The 27,380-nt window shown below is 42.0% G+C and overlaps 1 protein-coding gene across 1 annotated transcript; it reads left to right on the top strand.

Annotated features, from left to right (window-relative positions):
* On the top strand, positions 1-26,813 carry LOC115108043 (armadillo repeat-containing protein 2). Its single transcript, XM_029631936.2, is given in 20 exon segments — positions 1-97; positions 643-953; positions 1,059-1,131; positions 1,313-1,478; positions 1,561-1,611; positions 2,986-3,148; positions 5,443-5,522; positions 6,269-6,388; positions 8,673-8,857; positions 9,051-9,153; positions 10,514-10,737; positions 11,521-11,563; positions 11,566-11,665; positions 12,066-12,165; positions 12,918-13,254; positions 14,632-14,754; positions 18,084-18,197; positions 18,441-18,573; positions 25,856-26,013; positions 26,150-26,813. Coding segments are annotated over 19 exon segments (2,610 nt in total). The 5' UTR covers positions 1-97; positions 643-741; the 3' UTR covers positions 26,275-26,813.
* The last annotated feature ends 567 nt before the right edge of the window (positions 26,814-27,380 follow it).

Here is a 27,380-nt window from a genome sequence, read left to right as displayed (position 1 = left end):
ATCAAACTTGAAAAGCAATGCATTTCCCTGTTTGGCTGTAGCTAGAAGAGTCGTCTCAAAATCGGCCATTCATTTTAAAGGTGATCACCAGTAGACGGTAAGTTTATTTTAGTAATAAGAATTCAATTTATTTTAATTTCCAAAATCTGCCAGCTGATGCTAACGTTATCCAAAGCATTTGAACTGGCTAGCATGCTAGCACGCTTGGTTTTTGACACCTCTCCCGAGGTATTTAGTTTATGATACCAATTCACGGTGAGTATTCCTGGTAGTGTTATCGGTTGAAAAAATCAGAGTGTATCATAGATTACCATTTCATTTGTTCGTTTCTGTACACAATTTCTGTTACTTTTTAGCCACTCCGGTTTGTTGTCACTAGTCAAACGCTTGCTACCTCCGCTGTTCTCGGTTACCATGGTTACTTAGCGAGGACGCGCAGGCTTTCTAATTTACAACAAGCCACTCACTGTAACTCTTCATATCAGTCTACAGTTTTTTATGCCGTTTTGCTTGCTTTACTCAGATGCATTTTTGGTGCCTGTTTCTGCAATGGCTTAACATACTGTGTTTATTATTCACCCATATATATAATAATATATATGAATAGGTTTCCTCATCATTTCACCGCCTCTTCCTCTTCAGTAATACACCCAGGCAAAACCCACTTCAGTGATGAAATCATTCTCATAAAGTAATTCTCCTGACCTCATCCCTGGTCCTGCTGGCAACAACCATCACAAAATGTCTTCTTTGGAGAGGAAGCGTGAGAAACACAGCCCTTTCACCCTGAACCCTGACCCTCTGAGGAAGACCAGCGCAGAGATCGTCACCGAGGCTAGGCACTCTCTGAGGACCCTGCGCACCCAGCGACCTTTTACCCCTCGAGACAACCACAGACAGCTGTTTGGAGAGACCTCTCGAACCCAAGACAGTCGACCTCCCTCTACATTCAGGTTAAGGATCTGGTTAAACACCCTATATTATAACCCCCCTAGCAGTAGTCTAGTGTCACATCCATACAGTGTACTGAATGAATATGGTCTTTTTTCTTCTTTCAGCCTCTACGCTCGGAACTTTGAAGTGCCAGACTCCAGACCGGGTTCTGGAACTCGCCTGTCTCCTCTGGAACATGTGAGTTCTCCTCACTACATTTCATATCCTCACTCTTGTACAGTACATTAATCTGTGTGTATCCTTGTGAACTTGGGGGTCTTGGAAAGCATTAGTGTATCGTTCTGATCAGCTGAAGACAACACACACTAAATCGGTGTTTGGTCCCTTTAATGATGAAGTAATGTTTATGGCCTACCAGAAGCCCAGGTTGCCAGTGGCCCAGGATGAGGACCCAGATCCCATCAGCCCCATGGCCCTCCCCAAACCCCCCTCTGACCCCCTGGAGCTGAAGAGGGGGGCGAGGGCACGCCTTTTTAGAGCTGGCTCTCTGACAACACTCCCACCTGTGGCACGGCCAACAGAAGGTAAGGAGAGATGGAGAGAAAGGAAAGAGATGAAGAGCGAGGAAAAAGAGGGCTGAGATGTAGTTTTTTTGTATTTTATTAGGAAGTCTAAGAAGGGAGAGACAAAATTGCAAAAGCGATGGAGCGATTGGAGGTGATATACACACACACACACACACACACATACAGTTGAAGTCGGAAGTTTACCTACACCTTAGCCAAATACGTTTAAACTCAGTATTTTTTTTTTTACAATTCCTGACATTTAATCCAAGTAGAAATTCCCTGTTTTAGGTCAGTTAGGATCACTACATTATTAAGAATGTGAAACGTCAGAATAATAGTGGAAAGAATGATTTATTTCAGCTTTTATTTCTTTCATCACATTCCCAGTGGGTCAGAAGTTGACATACACTCAATTAGTATTTGGTAGCATTGCTAAATGTTTCGGGAAGGCTTCCACAAGCTTCCCACAATAAATTGGGTACATTTTGGCACATTCCTCCTGACAGAGCTGGTGCTGGCCTCCCCCTTTTTCCTCCAAACATAACGATGGTCTTTATGGCCAAAAAGTTCTATGTTTGTTTCATTATTTCTCCAAAAAGTATGATCTTTGTCCCCATGTGCAGTTGCAATCCGTAGTCTGGCTTTTTATGGCGGATTTGGAGCAGTGGCTTCTGAGTTTGAAGATGAGCCTTGAAATACATCCACAGGTACACCTCCAATTGACTCAAATGATGTCAATTAACATATCAGAAGCTTCTAAAGCCATGACATAATTTCCTGGAATTTTCCAAGCTGTTTAAAGGCACAGTCAACTTAGTGTATGTAAACTTCTGACCCACCGGAATTGTGATACAGTGAATTATAAGCAAAATAGTCTATCTGTAAACAATTGTTGGAAAAATGTCTTGTTTCATGCACAAAGTAGATGTCCTAACTGACTTGCCAAAACTAGTTTTTTGACAAGAAATTTGTGGAGTGGTTGAAAAATGATTTTTTGAATGACTGAGAGTTGCATGTTAGGGTTTTTTAAAGCGAGGGGGAGATAGGGATGGTTGCAATAAGCAAACCATTAACACTATTATTGTAAGTAAATATCTCAGTGCGTGGCCTGCTAGTCATTTTTTTATTAAACCATGTTTACAGGCAGAAGGCTGGAACAGCGCTTCTCCCAAAGGGAAATGAATGGAGCTATTCACAGGAGGACATTATACCTGCTTTACATTACCACTGGGGTGGTTGAGGTGGAAAGCATAATTCACTGTCGCTGGTTGCCTTGGGGTTTAGTCTTCTTTTTTTGCACATTTGCTTGCTGTCATTCCCTACTTACTGTATTATAACGCTTTTGGGAAAAGCTAAAATGACTAAAATTGGGTTATTTGTACATTTTCTAAACATTAATTTTCTAATCTTTCACCAAATCAAAACACAATATCTGAAAAGATGGTGAAAACGTTAAGGGGTGTTCAGAATTAACACTAGTATCCAGTAACTATAATAGCTCTCAATTGTACTGTGTTTGTAGTAAGGGAGAGTGTAAATTCAGTCTCCAGCCCAGAGCAGAGAGAGCTGTCAGCTAAGGGAAGAGGCAGGAGAGCCCTTTATGTTGAGCCTACTGATCGAGAGAGGAGAGACAAGGATAGTGGAGGACCCTCGAAACCTGCCCCACCCAGGACCAATAGTGTAAGGTACTGTATGCCTGTACATTTCTCTACATTTCACCCTTGTTCTCTCTTTCCTCCATATCCTCGTTTCTTTCTATTCTCGTTTCTCTTTTTTCCATATTTTTTTTCTTGAATTTTTCTTACTGTTTTACTCACACAATGGATTCCATGTCACCAGTACTGCATAGTGGTGAATTATACCTCCTATTCTTACATTTCACATCCCCGGCCCTTGGCCTTCGCCACCCTCTTTGTCACACCTTCAGTGTGTCCAATTCAAAGGACTTTAACTACGCACCCCCACCTCCTCTGCTTTCTCACTCATTTTGGTTCTCAGAATGCCTTCATGTTTATTCAAGGTATTTCATGAATTTCTCCAAAGTGTTATAAAATATTATATAACCTTTTAGCTACCCCCATCTAGGCCTAATAAGTCAAACTCATTATTCAGGTCAGGTATCTGTCTTTAAGCAGGATTTCCCAAACTCGGTCCTGGGGCCTCCCATGGGTGCACATTTTGTTTTTGGCCAAGCACTAGACAGCTGACTCAAATAATCTTAGCTGGATGATGGGTTGATTTGAATCAGTTGTGAATCTGTTGTGTAGTGCTAGTGCAAAACCCAAAACGTGCACCCATGGGAGGCCCCAGGACCGAGTTTGGAAATCCCTGGTTTAAAGGGATCCTAGTTTCCCCACCCAAACTACCTTCTCAGCCAAAGCCCTTCCTAATAAAATAGGTCTATCTATCTGTTATCACCATCACTGACTGGTCAGCCTTATACCTCCACAGTCAGTAGAGGCTAGAACACTGTTTCTTTCTACCGACCTCATCAGGAGAATGTCAGTTACATAGGCATAACTCCAGGCCTGAGGACGGGCCTGTCATTAAAATACATCCTTTTCATCGATTAGCTATAGCTGCTGGCGAACAACCATTAAACACTTTTACTTAGAAACCAAGATCCCCACAGGTTTACTGAGAACCAAAAATCCAAGCCAGGAATCCTTTTCAGAACTTAGACCAACCCATCTTAGAGAGAGGGGGATAGAAAGCGACAGAAAAGGGAGAGTGAGGGTTTGAGCCAGGGGTGAGAGCGAAGGAGATTGATATAAAATATTGATCTACAGAGTGAAAGATTTAAAGTTGGAATGAGTAGTGCATGCTGAAGAAATTGAAAAAAAGTGAGTGAGAAATGAAGAGTGAGAGATTAGACATTGGCTGCTTCTTTTTCTCCAATAAGCCTGGGCTTTATAGCTCCAAATGGATGTCTATTAGATTTGGGTGCCCATCTGGGCATGGCTGGCATCAGCATAGCAGTGTCTCTGCTGGGACTGACTGACTGACTGTCTGCTGTCCATTGGCTAGACCCTGCCCAGGCCCAAGACACAGATGAGATCATGTCTCTGAGAATGCACTATCACACACAGAGGCCCTATTATCAGGCCCTAATCCTATCACACAGACCCCATGACCCCTCTCTCCCACTCTCTCTCCCTCACTCTTTATGTCTCTCTCTCTCTGTCTCTCTCTCCATGTGTATTTGTGCATCTCCCTATTTTTCTCTCTCTCTGAAATGTAGAATAACATTCACCTCTGCTCTCGGGGCTTGTGTTTTCTGATCTAGTCTATGCCCTGTGTACCAGCCTCAGTACTGTCCGTAAGTCATCCAATAGATGCTTTAGCCCTTGAGGAAGTTTTAAGTTCCATGCAGAATTGTACTTATAGTAGGGACATTATAGCACTGTCAATATCAATTTGAACATCAATGACAACAAACAGACAGTGAACAGGAACAGTGCAGATTAAAACAGCATGTTATGGTTGTTACTGTCTGTTCTCTAACTGAAACTGACTGGTGAGTAGTCACAGTGACAAAACATGAATGGCTTTAACCACAAAGCTGAGGTCTGAGTTCTTGTTGCAATGGGGACACCAAGTGGTGGCTAAAGGAACTGGTCACATATTTTATTTAGCTAGGCAAGTCCGTTAAGAACAAATTCTTATTTTCAATGACGGCCTAGGAACAGTGGGTTAACTGCCTGTTCAGGGGCAGAACAACAGATTGCTATCTTGTCAGCTCTGGGATTTGAACCTTCCGGTTATTAGTCCAACGCTCTAACCACTAGGCTATCCTACCGCCCCATGTATCTAGCAATACAACCAGTCATTTCCAAACTACAGTATTATGCACTGTGAGTGACGCATCTTTGAAAATGTCTTACATCTCAGTTAACAATAGTTAATCAGCCAAGACCTAACAGGTTCTGAGCCACCATTTTGGTAAAGACATCTTGTGTGTGTTTATGTCAAATTGCAGTGGACTCAGGTTCCATGGTGGTGTTGACTCATCTATTAGACCAGGCGAAGGAACAGGAGCAGGAGCCGGGGCCAGAACAGGTTAGTCCTGATTCACTAAGTGAATACTAGCTTAGTTCAATAGTTTACTGAACCATACAGTTCTAACTGTACGTTAGGATCAACTAAGGGCTTATATGTCCAGCAGCGAACCAACAGAGCCTGCGAAGGTAGCCTACACCAGGCCAATTGTTAAACCTATTGTTAAATCTACCATCCAGGTTGGTTGGCTGTAGATGTGTGTGTCACCCTGACTTTGAAGGATGTTTTATTTTATTTGAGCTTAAATCAAAGTCATAGTTGGTTTGATGTCTACATACTGGTTGAGGATATATTAAGCTGCTAAATGAAAAGAACCAAGAATGTAATGTTCATCTCATCTCCAGCATAACCACCTTTCCTTCCTCTCAACTGTGAGAGTTTAACAGTGTGTCACACTTTGATCATGCAGGGTGTTGTTGCTGAAAGGCCTCACTCACACACTTTCTGTAAGCAGCAACTAATGGCTGTTGGTCTGTAGTCACCACTTCCTGCATCACCACTGCACCAGGCAGCCAGGCATACAGATATGCAAATATTCACACGCACGCAAGTACACACACAAATCAGAGGAACTATAGATGCGAACGGTGACCTTTCATTGCCGGCATTAAACTTCCTGGAGATCGATTTATTTTAAGAAGCTGAACTTGTGAACTATACTCAGCCCTCTTGCACCAATTTGAGCTTCGAGTCATTAATTGTCTGTTTTTCTTTCTTCCCTTTTCGTCTCCTTGTTTCTGTGTCAGAGTTAGGAACAGAGTTAGGCAACGGAGACAGACCAGCCAGCCAGGAGGCTGAGGACGAATCAGTGGTGTGGAATGTTAAGATTTTCCCTCTGTTGCAAGAGCTGGAGTCCATCGCTGCAGGTAGTGTTCTGTTTGCTATGAATGAACCCCAAACAAAAGTACAAACAGATGTTAGTCACATAACATTCTTCTCAATATAGGACAATGATGATTGGACAGTGTTGGATTGCAATTCTTTCCCTAATGCATCTATGTTGTCCTGTACAAAAAGCACCTCTTTCGTAAATGCACAAATAATTTAGACTTTTTTGCGAACTGGGCAGATATTGTGAAAACAGGACTGAAATTAAGTTTATCCTGTGATTTGAATATAGGGAAGTTTCTCATGTGCTATTCAGCTGATTTCCTTTTCATGCTAATATGTAAGTTAATAAAAATAGATCAGTGTGGGTAGAAAAACACACACATGAAAAAAGTTTAACACGGAGCCATTTTAACGGTTGAAGAAAGCAAAACAAACTAGTGTTGTGTTTGGCATCCCTTCAGAATTCTCCTAGTTTGACTTTGCAGTCTGACTACCGCAAAATGAATTCTAGGTCTGTAAATATTTTAACACTTTTGAAATATTTATTGTACCAAGTACCTCTTGGCTCATGCATTTCAGATTGCCTGTGATATTGCAATATGTTGAGTCGAGTGTGTGGCCAACCTTTCTGGAAAGAGGAAATTGGCCATATTTTTTTAGACAGAAGGAAAACATATATATTTTACCTGGAAAAGCACCCCACCCTCTCTTTTCCTCTCAGTAATGTACAGGATGTTAATCATGCATATTTACTGGGGACCAAATCCTAACATAAGATATGTGTGCATAACTCATAACTCTGTGTGCATGTGAATAAATAATGCATGTCAGTGGTATATTTGCTCAAATACAGTGGGACAAAAAAGTATTTAGTCAGCCACCAATTGTATATGTTCTCCTACTTAAAAAAGATGAGGCCTGTACTTTTCATCATAGGTACACTTCAAGTATGACAGACAAAATGAGAAAGAAAAATCCAGAAAATCACATTGTAGGATTTTTTTATGAATTCATTTGCAAATTATGGTTAAAATAAGTATTTGGTCAATAACAAAAGTTTATCTCAATACTTTGTTATATACCCTTTGTTGGCAATGACAGAGGTCAATGTTTTCTGTAAATCTTCATGAGGTTTTCACACACTGTTGCTGGTATTTTGGCCCATTCCTCCATGCAGATCTCCTCTAGAGCAGTGATGTTTTGGGGCTGTTGCTGGGCAACATGGACTTTCAACTCCCTCCAAATATTTTCTATGGGGTTGAGATCTGGAGACTGGCTAGGCCACTCCAGGACCTTGAAATGCTTCTTACGAAGCCACTAATTCATTGCCTGGTCGGTGTGTTTGGGATCATTGTCATGCTGAAAGACCCAGCCACGTTTCATCTTCAATGCCCTTGCTGATGGAAGGAGGTTTTCACTCAAAATCTCACGATACATGGCCCCATTCATTCTTTCCTTTACACGGATCAGTCGTCCTGGTCCCTTTGCAGAAAAACAGCCCCAAAGCATGATGTTTCCACCCCCATGCTTCACAGTAGGTATCATGTTCTTTGGATGCAACTCAGCATTCTTTGTCCTCCAAACACGACGAGTTGATTTTTTACCAAAAAGTTATTTTTTTGTTTCATCTGACCATATTACATTCTCCCAATCTTCTTCTGGATCATCCAAATGCTCTCTAGCAAACTTCAGATGGGCCTGGACATGTACTGGCTTAAGCAGGGGGACACGTCTGGCACTGCAGGATTTGAGTCCCTGGCGGCGTAGTGTGTTACTGATGGTAGGCTTTGTTACTTTGGTCCCAGCTCTCTGCAGGTCATTCACTAGGTCCCCCTGTGTCGTTCTGGATTTTTTGTGATCATTTTGACCCCACGGGGTGAGATCTTGCGTGGAGCCCCAGATCAAGGGAGATTATCAGTGGTCTTGTATGTCTTTCATTTCCTAATAATTGCTCCCACAGTTGATTTCTTCAAACCAAGCTGCTTACCTATTGCAGGTTCAGTCTTCCCAGCCTGGTGCAGGTCTACAATTTTGTTTCTGGTGTCCTTTGACAGCTCTTTGGTCTTGGCCATAGTGGAGTTTGGAGTGTGACTGTTTGAGGTTGTGGACAGGTGTCTTTTATACTGATAAAAAGTTCAAACAGGTGCCATTAATACAGGTAACGAGTGGAGGACAGAGGAGCCTCTTAAAGAAGAAGTTACAGGTCTGTGAGAGCCAGAAATCTTGCTTGTTTGTAAGTGACCAAATACTTATTTTACTTATTTGCCCCACTGTATGTCTAAGTTTACATATTTTTCTTAATCATGTGCCTCTCCTCAGGTGGATCCGAGGATGCCGTGGAGCGGCTGTGTGACGCGTGTGACTGTCTCCATGGCGCCCTGGCAGAGCAAGGCATGCTGGGCCGGCGTTGCAGGAAGAGAGCGGGACTTCTTAGGGCGCTGTTCTGCCTCATCGACCTCAATTCCGCACAACTCAACCTGCAGCTCGCCAAACTCACCCTAGAGGTGAGTACAATCAATGTCATCATGATGATTCTATTTCTCCCATCTCTTCCTTGCCCTAATACACAACAGTAGTTTAAACAGACCTGTCCTTAGTTAGTTAGCTTTGTTGGGTGACATCCTTAGTTCAAAGCAACAGCGTAAAATTCCTGGCTTATGTGTTAGAATTATTTTTGTCTAATGACTTGTTGTTCAGCTGAACGTCAGTGGAAAAAACCTGCTGAACATCTGTAAACTCATCTTCAAGATCAGCCGCAGTGAGAGCAATGATATCCTCTTCCAGAACAACTCCATCATAGGTAACACATTGACACACTTAACAGTATGTGTGTATAATGTTAATTATATACAGTGCCAGTCAAAAGTTTGGACACCTACTCATTTTATTATTTTCTACATTGTAGAATAGTAGTGAAGACGTCAAAACAATGAAATATCATGTAGTAAACAAAAAAGTGTTAAACAAATCAAACTATATTTTATGAGATTCTTCAAAGTAGCCACCCTTTACCTTTGACAGCTTTGCACACTCTTGGCATTCTCTCAACCAGCTTCACCTGGAATGCTTCTCCAAGTCTTGAAGGAGTTCCCACATATGCTGAGGACTTGTTGGCTGCTTTTCCTTTACTCTGCGGTCCAACTCATCCCAAACCATCTCAAATGGGTTGAGGCCAGGTCATCTGATGCAGCACTCCATCACTCTCCTTCTTGGTTAAATAGCCCTTACACAGCCTGGAGGTGTGTTGGGTCATTGTCCTGTTGAAAAACAAATAATAGTCCCACTAAGCACAAACCAGATGGTATGGCATATTGCTGAAAAATGCTGTGGTAGCCATGCTGGTTAAGTGTGCCTTTTTAATTCTAAATAAATCACAGACAGTGTCACCAGCAAAGCACCATCATACCTCCTCCTCCATTCTTCACTGTGGGAACCCCACATGCAGAGATAATCCGTTCACCTACTCAAGTCTTCCTTTCCTGTGGCAGTCCTCATGAGAGCCAGTTTCATCATAGTGCTTGATAGTTTTTGCGACTGCACGTTCAAAGTTCTCAAACTTTTCCAGATTGACTGACCTTCATGTCTTATTAAATAATGATGGACTGTCGTTTATTTGCTTATTTGAGTTGTTCTTGCCATAATATGGACTTAGCCCTGTTTGGTAAAAGACCATCTTCTGTATACCACCCCTACCTTGTCACAACACAACTGATTGACTCAAACGGATTAAGAAGGAAATAAATTCCACAAAGTAACTTTTAACAAGGCACACTTGTTAATTTAAATGCATTCCAGGTGACTACCTCATGAAACTGATTGAGAGAATGCCAAGCTGTGATCAAGGTAAAGGGTTGCTACTTTGAAGAATCTCAAATATAAAATATATTTTGATTTGTTTAACAATTTTGGGTTTGGGTTACTGCCTGATTCAATGTGTTATTTCATAGTTTTGATGTCTTCACTATTATTCTACAATGTAGAAAATAGTCAAAATTAAGAAAAACCCTGGAATGAGTAGTTACGGTATGTCCAAACTTTTGGTTGGTACTGTATGTTTGAATGTTGTTTTTACCTGTGTAAGGTTGTATTAAAAGCAGCTCGTGTTGTGAGGTTGGAGTGATGTGTGTTAACAAGTGTATATGACTTTGTATTATGTCCAGATTCGCTGCTGTGTGTGCTGCGCTGTGAGGATGTGTGTGTGTCTGGGGAGGCTGTGTTGTACTGTGTGGGCACTCTGAAGTTCCTCTCAGGGAACTCTGCCCTCCTCAGGCTCCTATTGGCCAAGGACTGTGTGGGTGTGGCCACCCTGCTCATACAGAAGCTTCACCCACTGTCCCAACCTGACCACACTCAGTTCACCATCGGAGGACACATCCATGTACAGGTGAGATTGTAGAAGATACCCCGAACCAGTTACATAAACACTATGGTAAAGGCCCGGTAGAGCTGACTCCAAATCAGTCAAAGGCAGTTTTTTTTTAGCTAAGTTCCTCGACATTTGAAGAACAGCTGGACAGTTAACTTTTCAGTTGAAGTTTAAAAAAAACGTAACAAAGCAAAACATTAAAAGGAACAAAATGTGAAATATTCAGTTTTAAGGAACTTCTCATTTCTGGTGAGGGTAACTTTTTAATTGTCCTATTCCTGCTATTAGGAATTATGCTTTTGTTTCTGTCTGCTGCTCCATAATATTCTGATTTGTTCGGGCCATAACACACAGCTCTGCTCCACAGTACAGTATGTTTCATTCTATAGAAAATCACCACTTCCATCTTCAATCTGATTAACTGATTAAGATAACATCCTGAGTTAGAGTTTAGCAGATGATTTGATATGAAACGATACGCGGCTGCCTGTCTGGCTGCTTGTTATGCTGTTGGTAGTCAGAGGGAACTGAGAGTGTTGTCATTTCAGCGCTACTGCTGGCAACGCTCTGTGTAGTGTTAGAAATCAGTTTCCTTCACGATAGAGTGATTTATAGGGTCTTTGAATAACTTCTGCTCCTTCTGTCAAAAAGGTTCAAGATTACTGGAGATATTGTTACATCAGGTGCAACTGGCAAAGACCATCTACAATAAATCATCAGTTCTCTTGGTTCCGCTCTCATACCATCACATTGCCTCACATGCTCTCTCGCTCTTTCTCTCTCCACTTCTGACCCTTGCAGTTGACAGCAACCCTGAGGAACCTGGCTGCCCTCCCCGAGTCCCGCCCCTTTTCGTCTCCCACGGCACCCTGGCAGAACTGTGCCTGGTGCTGCGCCATCACCACGGAGACCAGGACATCTGCACCAACATTGCCAGGGTGTTCAGGTAACACACACACACTGTACATCTAAAACCTCTCAAAAGTTACATTCAACTGTTTCATTGAGGGTGGGACAGTACAGTCCTCATGCCATTGGACATGGTGCATGTTGTGCATTTCTTTTTAGTCTGTAAACATGAAGTGATGGTTAAATATGTCTCAAAGACTTTTCCCAACTTCATCAGCCACTCTGAACTGTTATTCCTCATTAAAAAAAACACATTTACAGTTCATCCTATCTTATAATATGAATGAACAGTTCACTATCTCAGTGAATGATTATAAAACCATGTAGCACTCCCTATTTCCACATCGAATGCCAATAAAACCAATCCCTCTAGTAAAACAGTCCAGTGAGAGTCTATCTGGTCAGTGTTATTTATTGTCCCTCTGTCTGTCCTCCAGTAAACTGTCCTCCTACTCTGAGTGCTGCCTGGTTCTGGCCCAGACCCCGGGCTGCTACACACTATTTATAGAACTGTTGAGCAAACACCAGTGGAAACAGGTGAGCCCTGTGTGTGTACTGTGGTATAGGAAGCAGATTAGCCTATTCACTCCCAGTGTTTATACTGTTCATCGACTAAGCCTGTTTACCTTGAGCAAGTTGTTTATGTACTCCAAGTCCCAGTACATTTACAGCAGTGTGTGTGTGTGTACTTTGACTTTAATCAGCGTCCCAGGAGAAATTGAGGAAGTCATCCTGCCCTTCCTCAGGGAGACTGGGTGGGGAGGATCTAAATCACCCAGGGAATAAACAACACACAGCAGGGGAGCTAACACACACACACACACACACACACAGTGGGCACACACATGCTAGACACAGTAGATATCCCCCATTAATACACATAGACACACGGTTGATCACGTTGTGTCCTGAATAGCCCTTTGACAGGACAGCCTGTACAGTACAGTACAGCCGAGTCCATCCCAGCCACACTTGCCAGTCAGCCCAGCCAGGACTAGGGTAACTAGGGCAATGGGAAGGATGTTTGTGACACCCACTTTAGGGGAGGGGCGGTGTGCGATTGAGAAACAAACGTGGTGGTATATGTTTTCTTCTGCTTTTGAGGTAATTTGTCGGTCCTTGTCGTTGTGGTAGGGGAGAAATTGTAAATGAATGTAATGCCATATCTGATGGGAGAAATGACTGTATTATTCTCTGTAACCAAGGTATGTGTTTATGTGGATAACACACACACACACACTACACTGAAACACATTCAAGCCCCCTCCTTCTGTCTCCCCTCCACACAGGACCTGGTGGTGCGTCTGCTCTTCACTCTGGGTAACCTAACGTCTCGGAGCAGTGAGGCCAGAAAGCAACTCTTCACGGCTGAGGGATGTATGTCCGTGCTCCTGGGGCTCTACCACACCTACCACGGGAGGTGGGACCCACCGCCCGCACACACACCCCGCACACCTCCAGCCAGGGACACCTCTAACCCCTGCACCCCTTTCTTGGGATGGTGGGAGAGCAAGGACGTGCTGGTGAAGCTGGTCAGGGTACTGGCTAATATGTCCATCCACCCTGCAGTGGGACCGACCCTGGCAGCTAACACAGACCTAATACACTACCTGCTGAACACACTGGGTGAGTTTCAGCACTTTGAGGGTAATGTAAGGCTGAAATATGACCCCATAATCTTCTCATAACATCCCCATAATGTTCTCATAATGTCTCCATAACATTACCATAATGATCCCATAACATTCCCATAACATCCCCATAATGTTCCCATCTCCATATTGTCCCTGGTTGTACTGAATCTTTCTATTCACTAGGGTCAGTTAGTTAGCTAACTAGCTAGCTAGCGCTCAAGACAGTAGTACATTATTTGTTTAGCCCTGAGGTGCTCCGTCAACAGATGAATAAAAATGTACAAACCCTTTATAATGTAAAACTCTGTACAGTCAGTCCTTCTTTGGTACCACAGCTTCCTGTGTGCTGGGAACAAGTGACAAATATCTAACACCTATTTCATTTTTCCATTCTCGCCTTCTTTCTTTCAATATTTTTTTGTGCACATCCTTTTTCAGTTTGGGTCCATTTGCAGAAAAGAGCCAGAGAGCAGAATGTTCTGTTCTCTTGAGAGACTGGGGTTGGTTCTTGTGAAACTCCTAGGTGGTTAGAATGGTTTCAGGACTGACTGACTGGTATAGGCCATGTTCAGGTGGCTGTGAGATTCTTAGTTTCTCAACTGTGAGCTCTTATCTTCCGCCTCCCTCCCACACACTGTACGTGACTGGGTATGGGGAGATGGAGAGAGAATGACAGAGAGAAATAGAGGGCCATATGCAGATGGTGGTAAAGACAAAGGTATGGACATTTGAAGAAAGAGAGGGTGAGTGTGAAACAAAGTAAAGAAAGAATGGGAAAAATAGCAAAACAGAAAGTAGATTGTGAGAGCCAGACAGACCGAAGAGATGTAGTTTTTCCCTTTCTGATCTGCACTGGCTGTGGACATAAGTCAGGCATTTCAATAATATCCTGTTTTAATCACAGTTTATGATGCATGCTGCTTTACATTTAGAGAGAGGAGGAGAAATTCTCCACCACACTAAAGGGCCTTTCCAATCAGACCCAGAAACGAAACACACACTATGATGCAGGCACTCAGTACGACCGCAATATCTGTGATATACAGTATGACCGAATAAGCAACATCTGCTTCAAAATCCAGAGCACATTCTGTTTTCAACCGCTTGCATCTTTTTAAAATTTTCTGCACAAGTTTGTTGGAAATGATACCCATATTTATTGGGTACATTTCCTGCAGATAACATGTAGCTAAGTGAATTTTTCATATTCCATAGTTACTATTTTCACACATTTTACTATTAACTGCCTTCATTTGACCTATATATTCTGTTCTTGCTGTTCTGCAGAGAGCCTCAACAGAGATCTTTTTTAGTAAATGCATCCAATGTTTTAATTCTCCCTGCTGTAAAGTGTGTGTGTGTGTGTCAGAGCTCAGGTCCATGCAGGAAAGTGAGGAGCTTCTGGTGAACGTGGCTGCCACCATCAACAACCTGTCCTTTTACCAGGAAGACAGCTCAGTGGTCAGAGACAGAGGACTCACTGTTGCCAAGTGTAAGAGAGTGTGTTTGTGCGTGCTTGCGTGCGTGCGTGCGTGCGTGGAAGTTTACATACACCTTAGGCAAATATATTTAAACTCAGTTTTTCACAATTCCTGACATTTAATTCTAGTAAAAAATCCCTTTCTTAGGTCAGTTAGGATCACCACTTTATTTTAGGACTGTGAAATGTCAGAATAGTAGAAGAGAGAATGATTTATTTCAGCTTTTATTTCTTTCATCACATTCCCAGTGGGTCAGAAGTTTATATACACTCATTTAATTTTCGGTAGCATTGCCTTTAAAATGTTTAACTTGGGCCAAACGTTTCGGGCAGCCTTCCACAAGCTTCCCACAATAAGTTGAATTTTGGCCCATTCCTCCTGACAGAGCTGGTGTAACTGAGTCAGGTTTGTAGGCCTCCTTGCTCGCACAAGCTTTTTCAGTTCTGCCCACAAATGTTCTATAGGATTGAGGTCAGGGCTTTGTGATGGCCACTCCAATACCTAAACTTTGTTGTCCTTAAGCCGTTTTGCCACAACTTTGGAAGTATGCTTGGGGTCGTTGTCCATTTGGAAGACCCATTAGCGACCAAGCTTTAACTTCCTGACTGATGTCTTGAGATGTTGCTTCAATATATCCACATAATTTCCCTCCTCGTGATGCCATCTATTTTGTGAAGTGCACCAGTCCTTTCTGCAGCAAAGCACCCCCACAATATGATGCTGCCCCCCCGTGCTTCACGGTTGGGATGGTGTTCTTTTGGCTTGAAAGCCTCCCCCTTTTTCCTCCAAACATAACGAAAGTCATTATGGCCTAACTGTTCTATTTTTGTTTCACCAGACCAGAAAAGTACGATCTTTGTCCCCATATGCAGTTGTAAACCGTAGTCTGGCTTTTTTATGGCGGTTTTGGAGCAGTGGCTTCTTCCTTGTTGAGCGGCCTTTCAGGTTATGTCGATATAGGACTCGTTTTACTGTGGATATAGATGCTTTTGTACACGTTTCCTCCAGCATCTTCACAAGGTCCTTTGCTGTTGTTCTGGGATTGATTGCACTTTTCGCACCAAAGACGGTCTCCTTCCTGAGCGGTATGATGGCTGCGTGGTCCCTTGGTGTTCATACATGTGTACTATTGTTTGTACAGCTGAACATGGTACCTTCAGGCATTTGGAAATTGCTCCCAAGGATGAACTAGACTTCTGGAGGTCTACATTTATTTTCTGAGAACTTGGCTTATTCCTTTTGATTTTCCCATGATGTCAAGCAAAGAGGCACTGAGTTTTGAAGGTAGACCTTGAAATACATCCACAGGTACATCTCCAATTGAATCAAATGATGTCAATTAGCCTAACAGAAGCTTCTACAGCCATGACATCTTTTCAGAAATGTTCCAAGCTGTTTAAAGGCACAGTCAACTTGGTGTATGTATACTTCTTACCCACTGGAATTGTGGTCCAGTGAAATAATCTGTCTGTAAAGTTGTTGGAAAAATTACTTGATGTTCTAACCTACTTGCCAAAACTATAGTTTGTTGACACGAAATTTGTTGAGTGGTTGAAAAAATGAGTTTTAATGACTCCAACCTAAGTGAATGTAAACTTCTGACTTCAACTGTATATACAGTGGGGCAAAAAAGTTTTTAGTCAACCACCAATTGTGCAAGTTCTCCACTTAAAAAGATGAGAGAGGCCTGTAATTTTCATCATAGGTACACTTCAACTATGACAGACAAAAAGAGAAGAAAAAAATCCAGAAAATCACATTGAAGGATTTTTAATGAATTTATTTGCAAATTATGGAGGACAGGTCACCTACTTTGGTCACCTACAAAAAAAGCAAGATTTCTGGCTCTCACAGACCTGTAACTTCTTCTTTAAGAAGCTCCTCTGTCCTCCACTCGTTACCTGTATTAATGGCACCTGTTTGAACTTGTTATCAGTATAAAAGACACCTGTCCACAACCTCAAACAGTCACACTCCAAACTCTACTATGGCCAAGACCAAAGAGCTGTCAAAGGACACCAGAAACAAAATTGTAGACCTGCACCAGGCTGCGAAGACTGAATCTGCAATAGGTAAGCAGCTTGGTTTGAAGAAATCAACTGTGGGAACAATTATTAGGAAATGGAAGATATACAAGACCACTGATAATCTCCCTCGATCTGGGGCTCCACGCAAGATCTCACCCCGTGGGGTCAAAATTATCTCACCCCGTGGGGTCAAAAATCCCAGAACCACACGGGGGGACCTAGTGAATGACCTGCAGAGAGCTGGGACCAAAGTAACAAAGCCTACCATCAGTAACACACTACGCCGCCAGGGACTCAAATCCTGCAGTGCCAGACGTGTCCCCCTGTTTAAGCCAGTACATGTCCAGGCCCGTCCGAAGTTTGCTAGAGAGCATTTGGATGATCCAGAAGAAGATTGGGAGAATGTCATATGGTCAGATGAAACCAAAATATAACTTTTTGGAAAACTCAACTTGTCGTGTTTGGAGGACAAAGAATACTGAGTTGCAGCCAAAGAACACCATACCTACTGTGAAGCATGGGGGTGGAAACATCATGCTTTGGGGCTGTTTTTCTGCAAAGGGACCAGGACGACTGATCCGTGTAAAGGAAAGAATTAATGGGGCCATGTATCGTGAGATTTTGAGTGAAAACCTCCATTGAAGATGAAACGTGGCTGGGTCTTTCAGCATGACAATGATCCCAAACACACCGCCCGGGCAACGAAGGAGTGGCTTCGTAAGAAGCATTTCAAGTTCCTGGAGTGGCCTAGCCAGTCTCCAGATCTCAATCCCATAGAAAATCTTTGGAGGGAGTTGAACGTCCGTGTTGCCCAACAACAGCCCCAAAACATCACTGCTCTAGAGGAGATCTGCATGGAGGAATGGGCCAAAATACCAGCAACAGTGTGTGAAAACCTCGTGAAGACTTACAGAAAGCGTTTGACCTCTGTTATATACCCTTTGTTGGCAATGACAAAGTATTGAGAAACTTTTGTTATTGACCAAATACTTATTTTCCACCATAATTTGCAAATAAATTCATTAAAAAAACCTACAATGTGATTTTAAGGATTTTTTTTCCTTCTCATTTTGTCTGTCAAAGTTGAAGTGTACCTATGATGAAAATTACAGGCCTCTCTCATCTTTTTAAGTGGGAGAACTTGCACAATTGGTGGCTGACTAAATACTTTTTTGCCCCAGTGTGTGTGTGTGTGTGGCTGTTTTTTGTATGCTAGGCCTAAGTGTTTGTGTGGCTGTGGTGTCTCTTTTATATTTGCTGTCTCACTCCCTTGCTCTTTCTCCATTCCTCCCACCCTCTCTCTCTCTCTGTAGTGTTGTTGAAGCTGCTCCTCAGCTCCAGTATTGATGGGATGCTGGAGGCCACGCGTGTGTTTGGCAACCTGTCCCAGTCCAGGGAGGTTTGTGACTTCATCATACAAAACAACGGTGTGTATATGCGTACATACACACACACACAGTGGAGTGAAATGGGGATATGTGTCATGCTCTATTGACGCCTGTTAGACTAAATAAAGGTTGTGCTTTAGGTATTGTATTCTGTGAATACATATGCAGAGCACGCACACGCATGAAATAGAAACCTTTTTTCCCAGATAAACACTGACTCTAAAGCCTCACCTGTGTTGTACCCCAACCCCTCTTAACCTCTTCTCTCCCTGTCTCCCCCAGTGCACCAGTTTATGGTGACTCTGTTGGACTCTAAGAGCCCAGAGGTGTGTTTCTCAGCCTGTGGGGTCCTCACTAACCTGGCCCTGAACCCCCCCAGCAGAACCACCCTCACACAGGAGGGAGCACACACCAAGTAAGGAGCACACACACAGGAACTAGGAATGATATTAGAGTACTGTATGTGGTCATTTTACTAGGTCTTAACCCCAGTACCACCTTTATGGTGCTAAAACATGTTAATTAAGACCTGGTGCTTTTAAGACTCAGTGTAGGCTACTTTACTTGATCTATTAACCTCTTTTTTAAAATTATGTTAATTGAGCTTATTGAGATTTTTTATAGAATACATTTGATAGAATATCTGTTGTAGAGCCTCCCGAGTGGCGCAGGCATTGCATCGTGGTGTTTTGACTTCACTCCAGCCTGGGGTTCGATTCGGTCATTACCGGCCGTGATCGGGAGTCCCATAGGGCTGTGTACAATTGGCCCAGCGTCGTCTGGGTTAGGGGAGGGTTTGGCCGGGGGGCTCATTGCGCTCTAGCGACTCCTTGCAGCGGGCCGGGCGCCTGCAGGCTGACTTCGATCGTCAGTTGACCTTCACCTCTCGCTAGAGAGAGAGACAGGGGAGTTGCAGCGACGAGATAAGATCATAATTTTGGGGAGAAATTGGGGAGAAAAAATAAATAATATAGTACCAGTCAAAAGTGTGGACTAGGGTTGCAAAGGGCCAGAAACTTTCCAGTTAATTTTCCATGGGAAGTTAAGCCCTGGAATTTTGCTAAAATTCATCAAAAAAGTGAACTTATGATAGTGAACCTTTTTTTGTGGGATGACACGTAAGTAAATTCTAGGTCTTGTGGCATATTTTGGTTAAACTATACACAATTCAATGGAATTGCAACAACCCTCTGCATGCACAGTGCATTCTTCCATCACATGTTCAGTGTACCTTTCCATCACATGTACAGCTGATTCTCAAGATCTTGCACACTAATGAGATTCTATTGAGCCCACACTACTACACTGTCTGAGGACTACATCCTTTCTGGTAAGTTTTGATTACAATACTGGGTGGGGTGAATATATTTTATATGACAACGAGCCATCTCAAACAAGGTTGGAAAGTGACAATGATTAGGCCTCGGGGTCTGTTCAAGAGGTGGACATTGAGGAGGTTCAGGGAGAAGACATGGAAGCCTGAGAGGAAGACAACCAAAGCTTTAGTTTCTAGACAATCATTTTACAGATGTATGTTGAAAATGTTTTTGGGAGATGTGATGGATCATTCAATATTCCCTTTATTTTGTTGTTCAGTGAAATCATCCCATGTGATGAGTCAACTCACTTAATTAAAGTTCAATTTGTAACTAAATAGTTATTTATATTGTAAAGATTTAATCATTTGCGATTATCTCTACTTATGATAAGGTAAACGGTTTATGTTTCTGTCTCCATATGATATGGTAAATATATCTAATGCAAAAAACATCCAAGGTGCCTTGCGAAAGTACTCATCCCCTTGGTGTATTGCCTATTTTGCTGCATTTACAACCTGTAATTTAAATTAATTTTGATTTAGATTTCATGTAATGGACATACACAAAATAGTCTAAAAAATTCTACAAAAAATTGAAGTGGTGTGTGCATATGTATTCATCCTTTTGCTATGAAGCCCCTAAATAAGATCTGGTGCAACCAATTACCTTCAGAAGTTAAATAAAGTCCCCCTGTGTGCAATCTAAGTGTCACATGATCTGTCGCATGTCCTGTTCTGAAAAGCCCCGAGTCTGAAACACCGCTAAGCAAGGGGCACCAGCAAGCAAGTGGCACCATGAAGACCAAGGAGCTCTCCAAACAGGTCAGAGACAAAGTTGTGGAGAAATACAGATCAGGGTTGGGATATAAAAAAATATCAGAAACTTTGAACATCCCATGGAGCACCATTTAAATCCATGATTAAAAAATGTAAAGATTATGGCACCACAACAAACCTGCCATGAGAGGGCCACCCACCAAAACTCACGGACCAGGCAAGGGGGGCATTAATCAGAGAGGCAACAAAGAGACCAAAGATAACCCTAAAGGAGCTGCAAATCTCCACAGCGGAGATTGGAGTGTCTGTCCATAGGTCCACTTTAAGCCATACACTACAGAGCTGGGCAGAAAAAAGCCATTGCTTAAAGAAAAAAATAAGTGGTATGACTTAAAGATTGCTGTACACCAGCGGAACCCATCCAACTTGAAGGAGCTGGGGCAGTTTTGCCTTGAAGAATGGGCAAAACTCCCAGTGGCTAGATGTGCCAAGCTTATAGAGACATACCCCAAGAGACTTGCATCTGTAATTGCTGCAAAAGGTGGTTCTACACAGTATTGACTTTGGGGCGGGGGGTTATGAATAGTTATGCACTCTCAAGTTTTCAGGTTTTTTTGTGTTATTTCTTTGTTTCACAATTAATAAATATTTTGCATCTTCAAAGTGGTAAATCAAATGTCAGGGCTTTGTGATGCCACAACTTTGGAAGTATGCTTCGGGTCATTGTCCATTTGGAAGACACATTTGCGACCATGTTGTGTAAATCAAATGATACAAACGCCCCAAAAATCCATTTTAATTCGACATTGTAAGGCAACAAAATAGGAAAAATGCCAAAGGGGTGAATACTTTTTCAAGCCACTGTACATTTAAATGGTATTAATATTAATTTGCATATACAGTTGAAGTCGGAAGTGTACATACACCTTAGCCAAATACATTTAAACTCAGTTTTTCACAATTCCGGACTTTTAATCCTAGTAAAAATTCCCTTTCTTAGGTCAGTTAAGATCACCACTTTATTTTAGGAATGTGAAATGTCAGAATAATAGTAGAGAGAATGATTTATTTTAGCTTTTTTCTTTCATCACTTTCCCAGTGGGTCTGAAGTTTACATACGCTCAATTAGTATTTGGTAGCATTGCCTTTAAATTGTTTAACTTGGGTCAAACGTTTTGGGTAGCCTTCCACAAGCTTTCCACAATAAGTTGGGTGAATTTTGGCCCATGGTGTAATTGAGTCAGGTTTGTCGGCCTCCTTGCTCGCACACGTTTTATTCAGTTCTGCCCAGACATTTTCTATGGGATTGAGGTCAGGGCTTTGTGATGGCCACTCCAATACCTGACCTTTGTTGTCCTTAAGCCATTTTACCACAGCTTTGGAAGTATGCTTGGGGTCATTGTCCATTTGGAAGACCCATTTGCGACCAAGCTTTAACTTCACTAGGGTAGGGGGCAGCATTCTGAATTTTGGATGAAAAGCGTGCCCAAATTAAACTGCCTGCTACTCAGGCCCAGAAGATAGGATATGCATATAATTAGTCTATTTGGATAGAAAACGCACTAAAGTTTCCAAAACTGTTATGGCAGGCAAAAACCCAAGGAAAATCCAACCAGGAAGTACTATTATTTTGAAAGGCTGTTTTTCCATTGAAAGCCTATCCACCATACAAAGACTAGGACCCAGTTCACGAGCTCTGTGGCTTCCTCTACATGTGGTCAGTCTTTAGGCATTGTTTCAGGCTTTTACTCTGAAAAATGAGGGAGATACAGTACTTTCAATCAGTGGCCAGTGGAAATTTCCATTCATCAGCCATATGCCTGATCGGGAACACGCCTTTCTTTCCTATTGACGAAGCTTTTGTCCGGTTAAAATACTATTGATTCTTTATGACAAAAACAACCGTAGGATTGATTTTAAACATTGTACTTTTTTACAACTTTTTGTCTGGACTTAGTGCACACGCCTTAAGCATTCGGATTACTGGACAAAATGCGTGACCAAAAAGGAGGTATTTGGTCATAAAGAGGGACATTATAGAACATAACAAACATTCATTGTCTAACATCGAGATCTGGGAGTGCCACCAGATGAATATCATCAAAGGTAAGTGATTCATTGTAATGCTATTTATGACTTTTGTGACACTCTCCTTGGCTGGAAAATGGCTGTGTGGGTTTCTGTGGCTAGGTGCAGACATAACATAATCGCAAAGTGTGCTTTCTCCGTAAAGCCTTTTTGAAATCTGACACAGCGGTTGCATTAAGGAGAAGTTTATGTTTATTCATATGTTTAACACTTGTATTGTTTATCAATGTTTATGATGAGTATTTCTGTAATTTGATGTTGCTCTCTGCACTTTCACCGGATGTTCGTTTGAGCCAATGCATTTCTGACCATAACTCTCCATTGTAAACAGATTTTTGGATATAAATATGAACTTTATCGAACAAAACATACATGTATTGTGTAACATGAAGTCCTATGAGTGCCATCTGATGAAGATCATCAAAGGTTAGTGATTCATTTTATCTATTTCTGTTTTTTGTGAGGTGCTTTTTTTTAGGTGCTGACCTAACATAATCGCATGGTGTGCTTTCGCAGTAAAGCCTTTTTGAAATCTGACACTGTGGTTGGATTAACAAGAAGTTTATCTTTAAAATGGTGGATAATACTTGTATGTTTGAGGAATTTTAATTATGGGATTTCTGTTTTGAATTTGGCGCTCTGCAATTTCACTGGCTGTTGTCGAGGTAGCGTCCCACTTGTACCAGACAGGTTAACTTCCTGACTGATGTCTTGAGTTGTTGCTTCAATATATCCACGTAATTTTACCTCCTCGTGCAGCCATCTATTTTGTGAAGTGCACCAGTCCCTCCTGCAGCAAAGCACCCCGACAACATGATGCTGGCACCCTGTGCTTCAAGGTAGGGATGGTGTTCTTTGGCTTGCAAGCCTACCCCTTTTTCCTCCAAACATAACGAAAGTCATTATGGCCTAACAGTTCTATTTTTGTTTCACCAGACCAGAGGACATTTCTCCAAAAAGTACGATCTTTGTCCCCATGTGCAGTTGCAAACCGTAGTCTGGCTTTTTTATGGCGGTTTTGGGGCAGTGGCTTCTTCCTTGCTGAGCGCCCTTTCAGGTTATGTCGTATAGGACTCGTTTTACTGTGGATACTGTATAGATGCTTTTGTACCCGTTTCCTCCAGCATCTTCACAAGGTACTTTGCTGTTGTTCTGGGATTGATTACACTTTTCGCACCAAAGACGGCCTCCTTCCTGAGCGGTATGATGGCTGCGTGGTCCCTTAGTGTTTATACTTGTGTACTATTGTTTGTATAGATGAACGTGGTACCTTCAGGCATTTGGAAATTGCTCCCAATGATGAACCAGACTTGTGGAGGTCTACATTTTTTTTTCCTGAGGTCTTTGCTGATTTCTTTTGATTTTCCCATGATGTCAAGCAAAGAGGCACTGAGTTTGAAGGTAGGCCTTGCAATACATCCACAGGTACACCTCCAATTGCCTCAGTCTAATTGAAATCCTCTATCAGAAGCTTCTAAAGCCATGACATCATATTCTGGAATTTTCCAATCTGTTTAAAGGCACTGTCACTTTAGTGTATCTAAACTTCTGACCCACTGGAATTATGATACAGTGAAATAATCTGTCTGTAAACAATTGTTGGGAAAATGACTTGTGTCATGCACAAAGTAGATGTCCTAACCAACTTGCCAAAACTATAGTTTGTTAACAAGACATTTGTGGAGTGGTTGAAACACTTAGTTTGGAGTCATTAAAACTAATTCATGTAAACTTCCGACTTCAACTGTATTTCCGTTAATTACCATATATTCCTGTTAATTCCCACGGAAAGTTTCCACCTCTGAATATTCCCCAACATGTGCAACCCTAGTGTGGACACACCTATTCATTCAAGGGTTTTTCTTTATTTTTGCTATTTTCTACGTTGTATAATAATAGTGAAAGACAGCAAAACCATGAAATAATCATGTAGTAACCAAATAAGTGTTAAACAAATCAAAATGTATTTTATATATGAGATTCTTCAAAGTAGCCAACCTTTGCCTTGATGACAGCTTTTCACATTCTTGGCATTCTCTCAAACCAGCTTCATGAGGTAGTCACCTGGAATGTTTTTCCAACAGTCTTGAAGGAGTTCCCACATATGCTGAGAACTCGTTGGCTGCTTTTCCTTCACTATTGTGGTCCTACTCATCCCAAATCATCTCAATTGGGTTGAGGTCAGGTGATTGTGGAGGCCAGGTCATCTGATGCAGCACTCGATCACTCCCCTTGGTCAAATAGCCCTTATACAGCCTGGAGGTATGTTTTGGGTGCTGTTGAAAAACAAATAATAGTCCCACTGAACGCAAACCAGATGGGATGGCGTATCGCTGCAGATTGCTGTGGTAGCCATGCTGGTTAAGTGTGCATTGAATTCTAAATAAATGACAAGACAGTGTCACCAGCAAAGCATCCCCACACCATCACACCACCTGCTTCACGGTGGGAACCACACATGGGGAGATCATCCGTTCACCTACTCTGCATTTCACAAAGACTCGGTTGGAACCAAAAATCTCAAATTTGGAATCAGACCAAAGGACAGATTTCCACTGATCTAAAGTCCACTGCTTGTGTTTCTTGGCCCAAGCAAGACTCTCTATCTTATTGGTGTCCTTTAGTAGTGGTTTCTTTGCAGCAATTCGACCATGAAGGCCTGATTCACCCAGTCTCCTCTGAACAGTTGATGTTGAGATGTGTCTGTTACTTCAACTCTGTGAAGCATTTATTTGGACTGCAATCTGAGATTTAGTTAATTGACGATTTCTGAGGATGGTAACTCTAATGAACTTATCCTCTGCAGTAGAGGTAACTTTGGGTTTTCCTTTCCTGGGGCGGTCCTCGAGAGTCAGTTTCATCATAGCGCTTGATGGTTTTTGTGACTGCGCTTGAGGAAACTTTAGTTCTTGAAATGTTCCTGATTGACTGACCTTCATGTCTTAAAGTAATGGACTGTCATTTCTCTTTGCTTATTTGAGCTGTTCTTGCCATAATATGGACTTGGTCTTTTACCAAATATGGCTATCTTCTGTATACTACCTTGTCACAACACAACTAATTTGCTCAAATGCATCAAGAAGGAAAGAAATTCTACAAATTAACTTTTAAGACACACCTGTTAATTGAAATACATTCCAGGTGACTACCTCATGAAGCTGGTTGAGAATGCCAAGAGTTTGCAAAGCTGTCATCAAGGCAAAGGGTGTCTACTTTGAAGAATCTCATATAAAATATTTTGATTTGTTTAACACTTTTTTTTGGTTACCGCATGATTTCATAGTTTTGATGTCTTCACTATTATTCTACAATGTAGAGAATAGTCAAAATAAAGAAACTAGTGGGTGTGTCCAAACTTTTGACTGGTACTGTATATCGGTTGTAGAGTGCTAAGCTCAAGACTCAGTCATCTTTAGCCAAAGAGCCTTACTACAGTAGCAGGGGCCAAACTTTAGGACCAGCTGCACTTAAGGATCATGTGACTTAAGTCTCACCCAGTCACGTATATGTGCAGGCTGGCAGACTGTCTGAGGGACTTTGGGCCAGTGGACTGGCAGCTGGCTGGCCTGGTGTGTCAGACCCTGTGGAACCTCACTGAGGAGGGGGGGACGGAGACTGTGATGAACAACCAGGAAAGGGAGGCACTGCTAGAGGTCCTAACACTATACCTAAGTAAGGATACCACACTACTACTGTAATGATTTACCGAAAGTGTATTTAATAACCATCTTTAGTGTTTCTATGCTTCTGTAAACAGATACTATTTTTTATGTTGAAGCATTTTGATTAAGCTCTTTCTATCTCTCAGACGAGGAGGACGCGCTGCAGTGGACCTCTGACGACATCAGGGACTTCCACCGATTATGCTGGGAGTTGGAGTTCCTGCCTGTGGCTAAGAGGCTGAGGGACAGGATCCAGACTCAGACTGACTAACATGACTATCTTCTTACTCTGGTTGTCACAAATGGCGCCCTGTTACCTATATAGTGCACTGATTTTGACCAGGGTCCATAGACTCTGGTCTAAAGTAGTGCACTATATAGCGAATAAGGTGCCATTTGAGATGCACCATGTCTCACTCCCTAGTGTGACCTCTTTGCAATGTCCTCTCCTTTCTCCTTGTTGTGCCTTGCTATACTGACACCTCTCTAAAGTCACTCTATGCTACTACCACTCTTCAGCTACTACCCCTCACTAATTCTATGAATAAGTATTTAGTTATAGGCTATAGGTCTAGATTTTTTCCTGGTTAAGTCACATGATCATGAAAAACTCCAGGCCCATACCTACTGAATGTCTACCTGACATGTATGACAAACTGTTTACACTTTAAATAACAGAAATGATCATTTTTAGGTTGTATCTTATGTATACTGTAAATGGTTGTGATTTTGTCATAAGCTACTCTTGTTAACATACGAGTATAATTGTAATTTGTCTCTGTGGTGATAAAAAGTAAATGTTTCTCCTTATGGCTGGTTAAGACATTGTTAGGCCTAGATTTAATCAGATCAAGCGTTAACCGGCGATATCCGACACCCACGTAGCTGATGTTTTTGCGGTGTCGGAGGTGCAACTGTGTTGGAGTTGTCTAATCTGTGAGCAGCTGCTCCTGATCAATGTTGCGAAGCCACACCCGTTAGAAGTTCAGAACAAGAAAGTATAGGCTATATAGAACTAATGACGCATAAATTGATTCAATTAAATGAGGATTTATCTCACATTCCAGTTTTTGAACTTTATATTTACAAGGCTGCATGAGATTCCTCTTAAATCGACTCCGTGTAGTAGCTAATGGCAAAGTCCACTTCAAGTATAATTCCAGGAGACGCTTGTGGATTTGACAGCTAACACAGTTTCACCTCCGACACCGCCAAAACAACCGCTATGCTCTCGTGTCTCCCATTTTTTTTTAAATGTTGCGTTACCGCGCTTTGAAATGAACAGCTCTAAGTTGAATAAAATAAGTCGGCTAAAGTGGATCTGATCGAATAGAGCCCTAAATCTGTGAACCGCTGTACACAAACAAAACAGAAAAG

This window comes from Oncorhynchus nerka, linkage group LG24 (assembly GCF_034236695.1).
Source record: "Oncorhynchus nerka isolate Pitt River linkage group LG24, Oner_Uvic_2.0, whole genome shotgun sequence".
In the NCBI taxonomy this organism is placed as follows: Eukaryota; Metazoa; Chordata; class Actinopteri; order Salmoniformes; family Salmonidae; genus Oncorhynchus; species Oncorhynchus nerka.
This window is presented reverse-complemented; position numbering and strand designations above follow the sequence as displayed.